General features: G+C 39.3%; 1 protein-coding gene and 1 long non-coding RNA gene across 2 annotated transcripts; one reads left to right on the top strand and one right to left on the bottom strand.

The window, feature by feature from the left end:
* Window positions 1–10181: 10181 nt before the first annotated feature.
* LOC145061052 (uncharacterized) lies at window positions 10182–16775 on the bottom strand. Its single transcript, XM_079008422.1, has 19 exons — window positions 16638–16775; window positions 16169–16229; window positions 15851–15961; window positions 15645–15707; window positions 15474–15544; window positions 15212–15311; window positions 15059–15129; window positions 14660–14760; window positions 14461–14564; window positions 14137–14190; window positions 14010–14065; window positions 13870–13908; window positions 13622–13766; window positions 13194–13372; window positions 12699–12766; window positions 12456–12590; window positions 11495–12377; window positions 10919–11209; window positions 10182–10600 (listed from the first exon to the last, which is right to left on the bottom strand). The coding sequence occupies exons 2-19, from the start codon at window positions 16223–16225 to the stop codon at window positions 10333–10335; spliced, it is 2796 nt and encodes a 931-aa protein (XP_078864548.1). The 5' UTR covers window positions 16226–16229; window positions 16638–16775; the 3' UTR covers window positions 10182–10332.
* On the top strand, window positions 13263–14486 carry LOC145061053 (uncharacterized). Its single transcript, XR_013687096.1, has 3 exons — window positions 13263–13398; window positions 13675–14074; window positions 14181–14486. It is a non-coding gene; the product is annotated as an uncharacterized LOC145061053 (long non-coding RNA).
* Window positions 16776–17161: the final 386 nt, after the last annotated feature.

The following is a 17161-nucleotide window of genomic DNA, read 5'->3' as shown; positions in this document are numbered from 1 at the left end:
TCAAACACAAATCAAATTCAAGGGTTCTAGTTTAAACAAAAACATAATCACTAGAATAGAATCACAAATCAAACATCAAATCATATGCTTCAAGTCAAGCAATCAACATGTTTTGAAAAAGAACTAGAAATTAGGGTTCATCAATAATACCAGTAGTCGTTATATTGATCGACCAACTTACGGGAGTGATGCCTAGGCTAGATCTGTTTGGTGTTTAAAGTGGATTTTCCAAACGGTACATCTTATTACCAAACGGATCCTACCTCTAGAGTGATATTACCTGGTTATTCGTTATCAACTATAAGTCAATATTCTTTTTGGATTATTGATAAATATGAAAAAAAATTATTATAATTACAAATCCAGTAACGATTAAATATAACTTTATAAATACAAACGAATACTAAGGCTTAGTAATACTCGTCTTTAGGTCATTTAAAAGGGAAAACTGAAATGCCAGTCAAGGAGCTGACTTTCCTGTGAGTCTTCCACCTCAGTCAGGTGAGTGTATAGTTATTTTCATGAACATGATTTTAATACAAGTATTTATTAAAAGTGTTAAATATCCATTGAAAGTTTATATGTGAAACTTAATACTTATTATCTGGATTTATGTGTTAAATACATATTTGATAACATTCATTGTGCGAACCAAATATGGTTATATATGTGTTAAAATGTATGTATGTATGTATGTATGTATATATATATATATATATATATATATATATATATATATATATATATATATGGCATTATTACCTGATAATCTTAATATAAGTGTTATTACTTAAAAGATTAATGTATATTAAATACCTTGTATTATGTGTTAAATATATATATATATATATATATATATATATATATATATATATATATATATATATATATACACACACTGAATTAAGATAGTCTTGTGTTAATAAGGTTGGTATTGAAATTAGATTACATGGATTATAGTCTTGTCTAAGTTTTAAACTATGACGTATAAAGGATAATCAGTTCCAGTTAAGTTGAAGAAAAGTGTAGTCATATACTGTATTGCGATAATATGATATAAACAGGAAAATGGTTTTGTAAGTTGACTAAAACATTATAGTCTTGCCCAATAATGAAACAATACTTATAAATGAAGCTTAGTTCGAGTTAAGTTGAGAGAGTGTTTAGCTATATCCTATAATCTAAAGATATTACATAGACATGAAATTTGTGTTTGAAGTTGCTTGTGGGTATTATAGCATTGTCTAGTTATAAACTAAGACCTGAAAAGGATGTTTAGTTCAATTAAGTTTGGATATTGGATAGCATCATATTAAGGGTGTGTTTTGTGACATCCACAAATTTTCTCGGCCAATAAAGATCGTTTTATTTATGCATATTTTAAACAAAGTTTATTTATAAATGCAAAATCTGTCTCATTAAAAAGTAATTCCAAAGAATGTTTTTCATTGATTTTTATAACTTTTGTGATCTTACAGATAAAATGATCGTATTATGATCTAACACAATTTTCATAGGTGGATCTTAAGATCTTACGATCCTAAGATCAGGACCTTGACAAACTTACTTAACACAATTATGACAAAATTCTTTGATGCAATTTTAGCAAGAAGCATAATGTTGAAAGTATAAAAGTATAACTTGGGTTGCAACTTCTACACCCAAATGAAGGTTTCAAGTACATGAGTATTGTATGACAAGAAGGTTAGTTAAAGAAGGGACATAAGAGAAATGAGAATTGTAACATCCCAAATTTCAGAAGTTTGAGTTAAGAGCTTAAAGTGTAGATTGAAGAAGGGACTCGACGAGTAGGTATACTTACTCGCCGAGTCGGAGCTGGATCCGGGTTATAGAATAAGTGGCCGACTCGACGAGTCGGCAAGTGGACTCGGCGAGTCTGGTCTGGATGAGAAAAGCCCTAATCTTAGGGTTTGCACCCTATTTAAAGGACCTTATGTCCTCTCCTCAGCCCCCTTGTCGACTAGAAGCTTCTTTAAGCGATTCCAAACCCTAATTTGAGTAAGAGGAGGAGGAAAGTGAGCTTGGGGCTTTTACAAGAGAAAGATTTGGAGGATTTGATCACTAAGGAGCTGGAGGATTCAACTTTTTGGTTGCGAGCATCAGTTTGAAGGTAAAAATTTGTCACTTTGCTTTTCTTGCTTCTAGATCTTTTCTTGGATGATGTTTTGGGGCCATTTTGGCATGTTAAGGAGCCATTTCGAGTTAGAAGTCCAGATCTGAGGTTGCTACTTTAGATCTAGGCTTGTCTTGGTCCAAAAACCCGTAAAGTATCAGCCTTTGGTGTGTTGGTGAAGCATGTTGTCTTAAACCCTAGCCCTAGAGTGCTTTAAGCCTATAGCTCCTTGGTTTCACGTAAAGTTTGCAACTTTACGTGAAGGGCGGGCCTTAGAAGAGTGGATCTACAGGTTGGAGCCCCTGCATGGCACGAAAAGCCACTGTATGGATTAAGATCTGAAGCGTCTCGGCGAGTCACATGGGTGGACTCGGAAGTTGTATGAAGATGGGCAGGAACTCGACGAGTTGGAAGAACAACTCGACGAGTCTGTTCTTGGACTCAGCGAGTCAGGTCGTAGAACCCCAACCTCTTTTGGTTAAGCTTTGGATCTGTGAGTCGATTGGCAACTCAGTGAGTTGGTCAAGATGGAATTTTGAGATCGTTCAACTCGACGAGTCCTGGGGTGACTCGGCGAGATGAGTCGTGTTATGGTAGTTTTCTAAGTATAAGAACTCGACGAGTCGACGGGTTGACTCGGCGAGTAGGGTCAATCAGGAAGGTTGACTTTGACCAGGACTTTGACCAAAGTTGACTTAATTGACCCCAGGAAGACTGTTTAGTCTTAGTGTTGTTATTGGTATTGGCTGCTCAGGGAGCTAGAGGAGCAGCATTTCGGAGAGTTTTCGGTTAGCAGCCGGAGGGTTATCGGCCGAGTTCAACAGTTCAGCTGAGTTTTCATTCCAGTAGGAACGGGTCTACGGCCACAATGACGACCTGTCTAGTTAGCAGTAGTTTTCGGACTTCTATCCGATGCAGTAGTTCAGTGTGCCTGATGTCTTTGTGATTCAAGCATGTTTTTGTGTTATGTGTTCCGGACTTCAGTCCGATGCAGTATGCAGTATATGTGTTTCTACTAGTAGTTATGATTATGTTATGCCATGTTCAGCCAGTTAGTCCGGACTTCGGTCCGATGCAGTTAGACGGACTTCGGTCCGATGCAGGGGGCAAGGCCCCAGTTAGTCCGGACTTCGGTCCAATGTAGTTAGCCGTACTTTGGTCCGATGCAGGAGGCAAGGCCCCAGTTAGTCCAGGCTTCGGCCCGATGCAGTTTCCGGACTTCGGTCCGACGCAGGGGGCAAGGCCCCGGTTAGTCCGGACTTTGGTCTGATGCAGTGGGCAAGGCCCAATATGTGCTTTATATGTTATTGTATGGTATGTGGTAGTTTGGGGGAGATCACTAAGCTTTGTGCTTACAGTTTCACTTTTGGTTTCAGGTACTTCCGCAAGCAAGAGGAAGGGCTCCGATTGATGGCATGACACACACCACAGTTGCAGTTTATTCCTACGAGTTTTATTTAGATATTTTGATATGATATTAACTTCAGTTTTGAATTGATACATTTACTATGGCATTATGAGACATACGATTCATGGTTTTATTATCTAGTAGTTGACGTTGCCATTTTTAGTAATATTAAAACAAAAAATTTTGGGTCGTTACAAGTTGGTATCAGAGCCTTGGTTTGAGGGATTTGGGCACGTTTTCGAGCATGTTTGAACTCAAACTGAGGAAATGGTAAAATATTTTCAAGAGAGAAACGTTTTCGAAATTTTTTGAAAAAATAACTTAGTAAGAAAAAGAGTTTTCTTAAAAAGAGAAAAGGGTGTGGTGCATGCGATCAGCCGAGCTCAAGTGAGTACTCCCAAATTACCCATACAAGTTTATGTTATGATTATCAGTTTCAATTTCATTAGAACAACATGCTAGAATAGGACTAAGGATCTAGGAGGATGCCTTATGTGCCTGCTATATATGTGTTTCAGTTTTATGAGAATTGCATGCTAGTATTGAGTAGACAGTAGTAGGATAACCTGTTTAGGTTATGCTTGATATTATGAGCTTAGCATTGTATGATAGTACAGTTTCTTGTTATGAGGATAGAATTTCTTGAATAGTTTCCTGTGTCCGAATGTTGCTTGCTTTGTGCTTTCTGGGACTCTGAGTGATGGGAGTTAGCCATTAGGTGAATACGTCACATCACATGTGATCAGGGTTGAATAATCTCAGAATGTTGGATTTGACCCTACCGCGCAGCTCTTGTTTGAGTCCAACCGTTGTAGGAACGAGTCTTTTACTCGAAGGATTATCTGAGCCTCGTCACATGTGATAGTATTCAGGTGAGGACTAATTGGCGTTACAAGGAGGCCTTCAGCAGCTGAGGACTGGTTTGGATAGAGTCAGAGATTTCCCTAGGGCAAGCCTAGGATGAGAGTAGCAGGGATCCGTAGCAGTAGAAGGGACTTGGTTGAGTTAAGGTAACTCTTGAGGAAAATACGGATAGATGTGGAAGGTAGTATGGGCCCGTACTACCGAAAGCAGAGGATCTGTACTCGATTCAAGAGGGGCCAAGACGAAACCAGGGAGTGGTGGAGTATGTGTGAGATCCCTCAGTAGCAATGAGTATTCTGACAGTTATTGTGATATGTTTTCAACATGGTGACGTTGCGCGAGATATCAGTTGGCAGTTCAGGTGCCGGGGAGGGATCTGGCTCAGGCTCTAGAGTCGGACAATTTGATGATCAGATGAGAGATGTCATTTCCGCAGAGATTATGCGCAACATCATTGATCAGACCCCTGTGATATTTGGTTCAGTTAGGGAGGCCATCATGGAGCTTTTGGACAGTCGTCTTGAGGCCTTTAGGGTCGGGATAGTTTCAGGGCAGTTTGGGGATCGTCTAGAGCCCGATTCTTATGGATCCCAGGGATCCATCAGGGAGGGGGATCCTATTTTTTAGCTCTTGTCATCAGGGGTCGGGAGTGAGTGGGGCGCCCTGTCCCTAAAAGAGTCCCCTGTATGATTTGGTCGTTGCGGAGGTTTCACGAGTCGTTCGCAAGGAGATACCCGACATCGTCAAGAGGGTCACTGATAGGTTGACCGAGAAGCTTCAGGATCAAACAACGGTTGTTCAGACAATTGATGGGGACGACGGGGTAGCACAGGAGTAAGAGATTTACCGGGAGTCAGAAAGGAAGAGGAAACCAAATGAGGTTCAGTGGCCCACAGGTTTCGGTAAAAGAACCAAAAGGCTGAGTTCGAGATCGAGAGACTTCCATGGCCGCAGCCGATGTGGTAAGTGTGGTAGGACGCACAGGGGTGCGTGTAGGAGTAGTAGAGTTGGCGATCCTGGCTATTTCAAGTGTGGCCAGATTGGTCATTTTAGCAGAGATTGTACTACTACCATTGCTCAGGGGCTTGATCCGAATTGTTTCCATAGTAGTCAGAGGGACCACAAGAAGGCCCACTGTCCGAGTTTGTATACAGCAGGGCAGGTGCCAGCTCCTGCCCTTGGGACTTCGAGAACCGCCAGCAGACATCAGGGTCGGGCAAAGGCGACCACGGCTCGGAGCAGAGTATTCTGGTTGATTTCAACAAGGATTCGAGCAGCACTGGATGTTGGGGGTACGTATCTTTTACCTTCCTGTCAATTATGATTTATGATGTTGTTGTTATGTTACTGCACCGATTTAGTAAGTACTTATATTGGAATATTATATTACCTATTTGGGATTGAGTCATATGCCATTTGCATACCTTGGAATCTAGAATGATAGTTGAGGACGTTCCCCATAAGCAGGTCACTTCGGATGCAGTAATTGTAGCAAAGTGTGAGTGAGACTTGGTGGTGTGCCACTATTTTCGGGAAGGTGTTAGTTGTGTATAGATTAGTTATATTTTCAGCAGTGGTAAGCTTGAGTTCCTAGTGGAGTAACCAGAGGATGATAGGATAGCAGTTCGAAGATGTCCCCCCCCCCCCTAAGCGCAGGTTATCAGGATGCAGTCACTGAAGCAGGAACAATCGGGGAATTAAAGGTGCTTGATTAGTCGACAAGATTGGTTTAGGTCTAATGAAGGGTTAGTTGAAGCGCCAGCAGAGATAAACGTGGATTGTCAGCAGATCGACCCCTTTAGATTATAGGAAGGATGGGGAATCCTTTTCAAGCTGTGAGTTATAAGAATTAGCCGGATAAAAGTGGGAGAGAACCCTTCATGTATTCAGGGTCATTAGTATGCTAAACTGAGAAAGGGTTGGTAATCTTTTGTTGGAAGGGAAAGCAGCCCGAAGGGTCTAATGGGTTCAGGAGTTCAGGAGTTGGGGGTTTGGAAAACTTCCCAATGTCGGTTTCATATATTAGGGATTAGTAGACGATTGGGTTGGGAAACCAAGTTGAAGAATTTCTCGACAGAAAGCAAATGTAGCAAGAATGTAAGACTACCAGATAGTTGTAGCATTGGATAACTGAGGACTTGTTGTGGAAATCAAGTTTGGGGATCGCTATCAGGACTCGGGTGAGTTAGGGTGCCCTCAGAATAGTAGTTAGTGATAGAGTCAGCAGGGAGAGTGTTGTAAGTCTGCGGGTGTGGCTGTAGCATTCACTAGCAGCCGGATAGTATCAGAGTGTTGTAAGTCTGCGGGTGTAGCCGTAGCATTCACTAGCAACCAGATAGTGATAGAGTGTTGTAAGTCTGCGGGTGTAGTCATAGCATCCACTAGGTTGGTAGATAGCATGACCACGTTGTTAGGACGTGGAAGAAACATTAGCTCCCAGATCGGGCATAACAGTAAGGATGTGGAAATCCACGAATTGGATTTCGGGATTATCTAGATGGATTAGACCTAGTTGAGCCAGAGATAAGACTGTAGGCATGTAATTGCAGTTTTGAGATCAGGGAAGCAATGGATTGCTTCAGGATACTTGTTATATAAGGCTACAATTGGTCTGGTAGCAATCATGTTTAGCCGCGATTTGGTAACATTAGGTTTCGACGCTCGGACCTGATCGGTTGGATCAGGAGGATGTTAGAGCCTCAGTAACATGACAACTAATGTCAACTAGTTTCAGAGAAGGATTTTGTTCGGAAGTCGTGTGAGGCGACAAAAATAGGGAGTCCTTGGGCTCCGCAGCCGGGTTGGAACCCGATATTTCAGATGACTATCGAGGGAATTAAGACTAGGAAGGTCTCGAGAGATATAGGAAAGAAGCCATGTAGCAGCATGCTGTTTCAGGCAGTTCAGTGTTTCAGGTAGTCAGTGTTCAGGCAGTTCAGTGTTTCAGGCAGTCAGTGTTTCAGGCAGTCAGTGTTCAGGCAGTTTAGTGTTTCAGGCAATCAGTGTTCAGGCAGTTCAGTGTTCAGGCAGTTCAGTGTTTTAGGCAGTCAGTGTTCAGGCAGTTCAGTGCTCAGGCAGTTCAGCATTTCAAGCAATTAGTATTCCAGGCAGTTCAGTGTTTCAGGCAGTCAGTGTTTCATGCAGTCAGTGACCAGGCAGTTCAGTGTTTTTAGGAAGTTCAATGTTTTCAGAAAGTCTTGGGTCTCTAGCGGTGATGGTATTTTGGACTTTTATGGATAGCTTGTGGAGTGGCAAGCCACTCATAGCACGATTATCTGATTTATGGGCAAGTATAAGTGAATCACTGGGATAAGTGGATCTGGGGATTCTGTTGTTCTAGCGAGAACCTAGGGTAGTTAGCATGAAAGGAATGGATTCATGAAGAGGACAGAATGAGTTCCAACCTTTCGAGTTGCTCGGGTTATAACCAGATATGGAAAAAGGGAGGATAGTTTGGCACCGGGAGAGGACCCAGTGAATTATTGTGGTATATAACTTTCGTAAGTCATGAAAGTGTGTTCCTGTCAGGAAGGGGACAGTATCCTCGTGTGATACTTGGTTGTTATGTGATGAAATTGATTCTGGTGGTCGGCATGAAGTTTTGGCAAGGCTGCCACGCGAGAAGAAGTTATTTTAAAAAGGGGTGCAGTGGTAGGGTTTGGAAGGACCTGAGTTATTTGAGAATTTGGAGTTGCAGTGCAAGTGGTTAGTTCAGAAGCGTATCCTGCAGTAGGCTTCGAGGACGAAGCCTAATTTAAGTGGGGGAGAGTTGTAACATCCCAAATTTCAGAAGTTTGAGTTAAGAGCTTAAAGTGTAGATTGAAGAAGGGACTCGACGAGTAGGTATACTTACTCGCCGAGTCGGAGCTAGATCGGGGTTATAGAATAAGTGACCGACTCGGCGAGTCGGCGAGTGGACTCGGCGAGTCTGGTCTGGACGAGAAAAGCCCTAATCTTAGGGTTTGCACCCTATTTAAAGGACCTTATTTCCTCTCCTCAGCCCCCTTGTCGGCCAGAAGCTTCTTTAAGCGATTCCAAACCCTAATTTGAGTAAGAGGAGGAGGAGGAAAGTGAGCTTGGGGCTTTTACAAGAGAAAGATTTGGAGGATTTGACCACTAAGGAGCTGGAGGATTCAACTCTTTGGTTGTGAGCATCAGTTTGAAGGTAACAATCTGTCACTTTGCCTTTGTTGCTTCTAGATCTTTTCTTGGATGATGTTTTGGGGCCATTTTGGCATGTTAAGGAGCCATTTCGAGTTACAAGTCCAGATCTGAGGTTGCTACTTCAGATCTAGGCTTGTCTTGGTCCAAAAACCCATAAAGTATCAGCCCTAGGTGTTTTGGTGAAGCATGTTTGTCTTAAAACCTAGCCCTAGAGTGTTTTAAGCCTATAGCTCCTTGGTTTCACGTAAAGTTTGCAACTTTACGTGAAGGGTGGGCCTTAGAAGAGTGGATCTACAGTTTGGAGCCCCTGCATGGCTCGAAAAGCCACTATATGGATTAAGATCTGAAGCGACTCGGCGAGTCACATGGGTGGACTCGGCGAGTTGTATGAAGATGGGCAGGAACTCGACGAGTTGGAAGAACAACTCGGCGAGTCTATTGAACATTGCCTTGGACTCGGTGAGTTTGTTATTGGACTCGGCGAGTCACGTCGCAGAACCCCAACCTCTTTTGGTTAAGCTTCGGATCTGTGAGTCGGTTGGCGACTCAGTGAGTTGGTCAAGACGAAATTCTGATATCGTTCAACTCGAGGAGTCCTGGGGCGACTCGGCGAGTTGAGTCGTGTTATGGGAGTTTTCTGAGTATAAGAACTCGACGAGTCGACGGGTTGACTCGACGAGTAGGGTCAATCAGGAAGGTTGACTTTAACCAGGACTTTGACCAAAGTTGACTTAATTGACCCCGGGAAGACAATTTAGTCTTAGTGTTGTTATTGGTATTGGCTGCTCAGGGAGCTAGAGGAGCAGCATTTCAGAGAGTTGTCGGTTAGCAGCCGGAGGGTTATCGGCCGAGTTCAACAGTTCAGGTGTGTTTTCCTTCCAGTAGGAACGGGTCTACGGCCACAATACCGACCCGTCTAGTTAGCAGTAGTTTCCGAACTTTTATCCGATGCAGTAGTTTAGTGTGCCTGATATCTTTGTGATTCAAGCATGTTTTTGTGTTATGTGTTCCGGACTTCGGTCCGATGCAGTATGCAGTATATGTGTTTATGCTAGTAGTTATGATTATGTTATGCCATGTTCAGCTAGTTAGTCCGGACTTCGGTCCGATACAGTTAGCCGGATTTCGGTCCGATGCAGGGGGCAAGGCCCCAGTTAGTCCAGACTTCGGTTCGATGCAGTTAGTCGGACTTTGGTCCGATGCAGGGGGCAAGGCCCCAGTTAGTCCGGGCTTCGGCCCGATGCAGTTTCCAGACTTCGGTCCGATGCAGGGACAAGACCCCAGTTAGTCTAGACTTTGGTCCGATGCAGTGGGCAAGGCCCAGTATGTGCTTTATATGTTATTGTATGGTATGTGATAGTTTGGGGGAGCTCACTAAGCTTTGTGCTTACAGTTTCAGTTTTGGTTTCAGGTACTTCCACAAGCCATGGGAAGAGCTCGGATTGATGGCATGGCACACACCACAGTTGCAGTTTATTCCTGGGAGTTTTATTTAGATATTTAGATATGATATTAACTTCAGTTTTGAATTGATACATTTACTATGGCATTATGAGACATACGATTCATGGTTTTATTATCTAATAGTTGATGTTGCGATTTTTAGTAATATTAAAACAAAAAATTTTGGGTCGTATTTTGGGTCGTTACAAGAATGCTACGATGTATGTATGTACATATGAATGTTGGGTTTTGTTTTTTGTGAAGACGACCATGAATATTAATAACTTAATGTAAGTAAAAAAGAACTAAAAATGTCACATCATCTTTTACAAGCGTAGTCGAACATTTTCTGCAAGATGCTTCTCGTGTCTTGCTCTTTTGGCAGCTTTAGTAGACGAGCCACTTTTGTATATCTGGCATGTTGCCTGAGGAGAGATTCGGGCTTTACATCAGGCTTCATTTCATGATTAGGCCCTTTGGGTAGTGTTAAGGCCCATTGCATAGCCCAAATCGCCAAAGGGCGCATGTAAGTCAAAGATCTGTATTTCCCATTGCTGTTCCAAGCTTCTGGGGTTTGGAAAGAATAACTGCAAGTACAAAAAAAAAACAGACTTATTACTTAATGCATAAAGAATAACTTAATGGAGAAAGTCAGGACTAACTTTTTACAAAAGTTCCCTCTTTTATTTTTTTTAAACATATAGATGGTTAATTGTTGGAATTTTCATGGGATGTGAGATAATGAAACTTGGTGGAAAAGAAGGTGTAACTTTTCCAACCTGTCATATTTGGATTTTTATTGCAAATAGACCACCATTTTTGCAAAAAGTAGAAAAAAGAAGAGACTTTGGATATATTCTGAAAACTTAAATGAATGAAAGTAGGTTGCTATTAAGTAGACTTACCCAGATCCCTCTTCAGACCACGCGGTTTCATACACACCACTTGCAGTGTGGAAAGCGGTGTTGATCATGTCTTCATGAAGCATACCAGCAGCAACTGCATAAGTGACTCCGGTCCAAATTTCTCTTGATTGCATACATGAGGTATCGGGTTCTCCAGTGGGTAGCATCCCATTAATAGCTCCACGCTTCCCATTGTTCACTTTTAAAACATTGAAGTTGTAAATCTTCTCCAATGCACTTTTCGCCTTTTCTTCATCAACAATAGGAGAAAGCCCACATGCTCGAGTATACCTACCACAATTCACAACCAATGTTAAATGTCTTAAATTCCCTTTTGTAATATCATCTGTTCTTTCATAAGTAAATGGAACGGAAAATGGAATGGATCATTCTTTGTAAAGATGTTAATTTTTATTCATTAGACAAGGATATTTCTGTTTCAGTCCACATGAATGAAAAAAAAACCCGGTTTTTATTTATGTAAATTGTAAAAAAAATTATTATTTTAATATGACTAAAAATTGTTTTTATTATCGTTTATTTTGGGTTTACAAAGGTGGTTCAATTGTAACATACCACTGTCCAGCCAATTGGATAGCTTGAATTGACGAACTTGCCCTCCCATTACTATCATCATAGTTAAAGTAAGAACCATTCCACAGCTTGTCATACACACTCCTCGCTTTCAAAAACTTGGCCCAAAAATACTCCTCGCAACCCTTATCATCAACTACACCAGCCATAGCAGACGCCGCCTGCAACGCCGCCACCCACAACCCACCGGAATACGCACTAACACCCGAAACCGACCACGTATCAAACGTCTGATCAGGGAACCCTTCATTTTCAATCATCCCATCTTCATCCTTATCAAACTGCTCCATGTACGCCATTGCAATATAAACCGAAGGCCAAACAGCTTTCGCAAAAGTCTTATCTCCGGTAGCCACCACGTTTCTGTAAGCTTGGAGGACAAATTTAGGGTTTAGATCTTTCCATTGATCCGTATTGAAGACGTTATAGAAGTTAACTTCAAACCAAGGATCGATCATTCCGATATCATGTGGGACAGCACCCAGGGCTTTTCGTGGGACCCACGTCCCATCGGATAAAAGATTCATTTTACGAGGATCGTGCATCAGGACAGAAGCTGCGAAGTCGCGTTGGAGGCTGAGTTCGAGTTTGGGGAAAAGCATGATTAGGGCGAATGATGCGTAGAAATGGACATCGTATGTGTTACACATGTGGTATTCAATTCCTTCGTAATATAGAAATTGCCCGATGTTTTCTTCGCCTTCTTGTAGAAGATTTGTACCGAATGCTGAGTTTTTTGATGTTGGTATATGGATTTCTTCAAGGACTGAAGTGATTTTTTCAAGAACATTATCATCATTGTCGGATTCATGAGTTATATTACCATTATTAATACTCTGGGGATTCTGTACTGGACCTAGTCCATCTGGAAACATGGATTATGAACATGAACGTTAGCTGCTTTCAATGATGGAAGATTTAAAAGCTAAAAAGATTGGGTTACCTGTCCAAATTGCTCCCCCTGAGTTGAGATAATATAATTCATTGAAAAGAGTGATTGGGTACCATTCAGGAAGCCTCTTGTCTTCAAGGATAGGCTGTTGCCATGCTTCTATCTGTGCCTCCCAATTACCATGTTCTAAATTTCATACAAAATGAATAATTGGAATTGTTAATAATATATAAAAACAACTTTCTTGAAACAACAATGTACTTTAAAATACTAAAATAGATAAGAAGGCATCACCTAGAATAGCATCATGTGCGATTTTTTCAGCAGCATCCCCATGACTACCATAAAATTTGGTGTAACGCCTGTCACAAAACATCACTTGTAAGAATCATGCTAGTTTTCATATAACGCTAAAATGCAAGATATAGCAATGTACTTTCATTTCTTTGTTTATCAAAAAGCATCAGCATCCTACCCATTTTTCTATTAGAACAGCGCATTTTTAGTTTTTTCTTATTATTCATTGTATTTTGAAAATCTACCTAATCATAGCATTCTACTTTCAGTTTTTTATTCTTATTAGGACATTGTACTTTAAAAAAACTAGCATATTATAGCTATAAAAGTTATTTGGATGACATTGTGATAATTTGGTTGATTTTCAAAGTAGGATCATGTAATAGGACAAAAAGAAAGTAAAATGTTATGAATTAAAAATACATTATTATTTCTTGCATTTACTCTTTTCATATATTATAATAAAGGTGTAGAAAAGGTATGGTGAGTCACCTATGGTAAGTCCTGGTTGGAAAGACAAGTTCCGGACAGTCCCATGCCAATGAGAAGGTAACAGAACGCACAGCCTGAGATGGTATGGTCACAGAAGCTGCAATAGCCGCACCTATACATGACTTTGGCTCTGAAGCCCTTGGCAGTTGAGAGGAATCAAGGTCATCAAACGAACCATTCTGAATCATAAAAATTAAGGCTAAATGTAAGAAATGGCAATCTACTTCCATTTATCTTTTTATTATAGCATCTTACTTTCGTTTCTACCTATTACAACATTGCACTTTGAAAAATCTATCCCATTATAGTAATATCATTGCTATAATTGGGTAAATTTTGTCGTTACAAGAAAAAGAAAATTGAAAGTACAGTGTTGTAATAGCTATAAATGAAATTCACATGCTATATAGTAAAGCAATTAAGCCAACCTTTTTAATTTCATTCCACATGTCTTTTGCTGTGAAACCCTTGGACTTTCCAGATGTTATGAAGGAAGGGCACTCTGAAATGTGAACATGGTTTGTTTCTTGTGCTGCAATAGCAAATGTTAACGGGGCTTGCCCATCTGCAGTCCTGTAATAAAAATAAATGAAAGTACATTGCTATTTCTTGCATATGGCACAAATGGAACAAAACATTATAAATGAATTAATAAATCAAGGAGAGAATAGCTTACGCGTGATGTAGGAGTACACCATGAACGCCATCTTTCACCCTGATAACAATATTTTTAACATTTATGACAAAGCATATAATTAATAATCCTGAAACCCAGTATGGATGTAGAATCTGAGGTTAACATGTAAACATCCTTACGTCATTTTTGAATTGGAATGATGACCGGATAATCCAGAGGATCCACCAACAGAATTCTAAAATAAGTGAGAATATCAACTTTTACTTATTTTGTTTTTCTGAAATACCTAAACTGATGATAACTTACCTCCCATGTAAATAGCAAAGTGACATCTGCATCTGTGTTTCCAGTGTTTGACAGCTAAGCAAGATTAAAGCCAATGATAAAGATCAATGTCATCTCAATAGACCACATAACAAAACTCTGTAAATAAGGACAGGAGGGTATTCACGTCTTTTGTACAAAAGAAAGATTGAGAGCGAGTCTCTCTCCCACCTTTTTGAATGGGACAAAAATTGTAGTTTTCTCTCATTGGCATCAACCTTAGTACTTGCTCTTATTCTAATGTTATGTTGTGTTCTGGTCGAGTGTCATGTCTTGTCATGTAATACTTTAAGAGAAAAGACATACTGTGTAAGTAAATACTGCTACAGGAAGGCTGCTTTCTTTATAATTATGAGGGATAATAGGGGAAATCTGACGACAAACTATTTTGAGGTCAGGATCAGGTTCACCTACATAACAGAAAAAGGGTTGGTCAATGATGACACAAAAAAAGTCAAACTTAGACCAATGGTCAACCTTGGGAATGAAAAAAAATGAGAATTACCATCATAAACTGTCCAAGCCCTTGGGTATAATGCATGGTATGTAGATTTCTCTCCACTGAAATTCCAGTCCCAAGATCCAATCCCATCAACCGAACTCTCTCTATTAATTTCACATTATTTTCAGTTTCACTTTCATTCATTCTTACATATAGAACAAGATTTTGCCATCATGAAAATATAAAATCAAATGCCTTCTTATCAATCTTAAGAGTCAAAATTTGGGTATTTAAAATCTATAAAATAAAATTTATCCAAGATAAAATAGTGATTTTGCTGGTTGGAGTGCAAGTGAAAGATTTAGTAGTCTAAAATCTAAATTAGTGTTTCTACATAATACTAAATTTTCATAACTTCCACATAATTTATAATTATTTTGGTACACAAGAAAAATTGCTTACTTCAGCAGTTTTGGGTTTGGCGGGCAGAGGACAGTGGAGGTCTTGTTTCCATTTGGTCGTGAGACAAATATCTACACAATATCAAAAGTAAATATGATATAATTTTTGAATATTAAAGTGATGAATATCTGTTAAAAAGAAGAAAAAACTTACAGAAAATTGATTTGCTAAAACTGGTTTATCTTCACATATTTTAGGAAAGAGTTGCCAACGCAAAAACTCGCCTTTATATGTCCTTCCAATGCTACCTGCACTGCCAGATGTGTTTTTTTCAAATAAAATGACCAAAAGAAAGAGTTGTGATTATCAATTTATCATACAAAAGTTGCACTGCCAGATGTGTTTTTACAAATAAAATGACCAAAAGAAAGAGTTGTGATTATCAATTTATCATACAAAAGTTTATTGAGCTTACCCAATACCACCTAAAGGAACACCATAACAAGAAGAAAAGTAGTGTTTCTTGAAAGGGTCCACAAAAGTTCCCTGAAACAAATACAATATATAAATAAGTCACTGAATTAGTGCATTTGATTATTATAATACTAGTGAAAGAAATAATGATATTAACGAGTTAGAAAAATACATTTCCGTTTCCCTTTGAAGCATCTTCTCGTAACCAAAGCCATAAGCGATATATTAATGGAGCCTATGCAAATCAAGAAAACAACTTAAAAAATCCAATAAATGACCAGAGTTTGTTGCTACAGACAAAATACTGATAAAGTGAAGAGCATTGATTTCGATAAAGACTCTTTCACTTTAATTTTATGATTGGTAAAGCATACATACCAGACGAATTACTTCTGAGACCTTTATGCCAAACTGTGAAAGGGGAATTGCGTCGGTGTTTAGTTTCCTATTCCATGTAAGAGATGCTGGTTTTGCTGGATCGACCTTACCCTAGAGAAAGAGAGAGACACCAGGACAGATCTAGTCAAATTCAGTAAAAACTTCAATTTAACTTCTGAAGAATCTAATCATCGTTAATTTCTAGTGTTTTCCAGCAGTAAAATTTACTTAGAAACACAATTTACAAATGTAATGCAGGACAATGATTTACAGACAAATGAAAAGAATAACAGAATTGAAGCATTATTATCCGTGTACCTTGATATCATTCGAATTAGAATCTTCTCTATCAGCATCATATTTATTTGCTGTCATTTCCCTGAAAGAAAAAAAAAGAACACAGGTAAGAAGCTTAACTACGATTTCCACAAACTCAGCAATGGTGCTGAACGCCGATACGAGTGTTTATTGCCATAACCAGTACGAAGATTCAAATACAACGAACTGTAAGTAATAAAACAAAATTTAGTTGAAAAAAATCCTCCAAACAAAACACAATCGACGATTGTAACATATTTTGAAAAATCAATGTCAAATTTTCAACGGAAAACTTAAAGTTGACGTAACCTTGATTCTCCGATGTGGAAAGGAAAAACCACAGGCGGAATTGTTTGCGATAGAAAACAAATTTCAATTTGAGAAGCATATATTTGGCAAATCAAACGTATTAGCAATTAATTAATCAACTAAGAATTTAGATTTCAGCATTCAAGTGAAAGAATCAAACCGTGATTAGTTTCAGTGATGAACTTCACGAACCCTACCCACGTTGTAACTTGTGAAGAAACGATACAGCAAAGGTTTGCTGGTGATATTGATGTAGAGACCCTCTCTATTATGCTTAACTGGCAACTTGAAAATAAGAATAAACAATATGGTGTAGCTGCCTCTGGTTTATATTTAAAAACCACTGTATGAACTTTTGAACTCTCAACTCTTTTACTAATTTACATAAGTTGTCCTTGACTATTCATCATTGTACAACTTTGGTCTTGAAGTTTTATTTATTACCTTTTCAGTCTAATTTAGTTTTTTTCTTTAAACAATTCCTTCGTTAACTTCAATGGAACTCTATTAAAACAGTAATGTGTTATCAGGGTAAAAAAGTAATTGTACCCCTAACATCGTTTGATGTTCGGTTCTCAAGTCAACCTGCAGTTGCAACCATCAAAATCATTAAATTGTAAATTGCAGTGAAAACACGTAAATTTGGTGGATTTTAGATTTTATTTTTTATGTATATTAGAAATT

Source organism: Lactuca serriola, chromosome 7 (assembly GCF_051521515.1).
Source record: "Lactuca serriola cultivar US96UC23 chromosome 7, Lser_US96UC23_V15, whole genome shotgun sequence".
Taxonomy (NCBI): Eukaryota; Viridiplantae; Streptophyta; class Magnoliopsida; order Asterales; family Asteraceae; genus Lactuca; species Lactuca serriola.
This window is presented reverse-complemented; position numbering and strand designations above follow the sequence as displayed.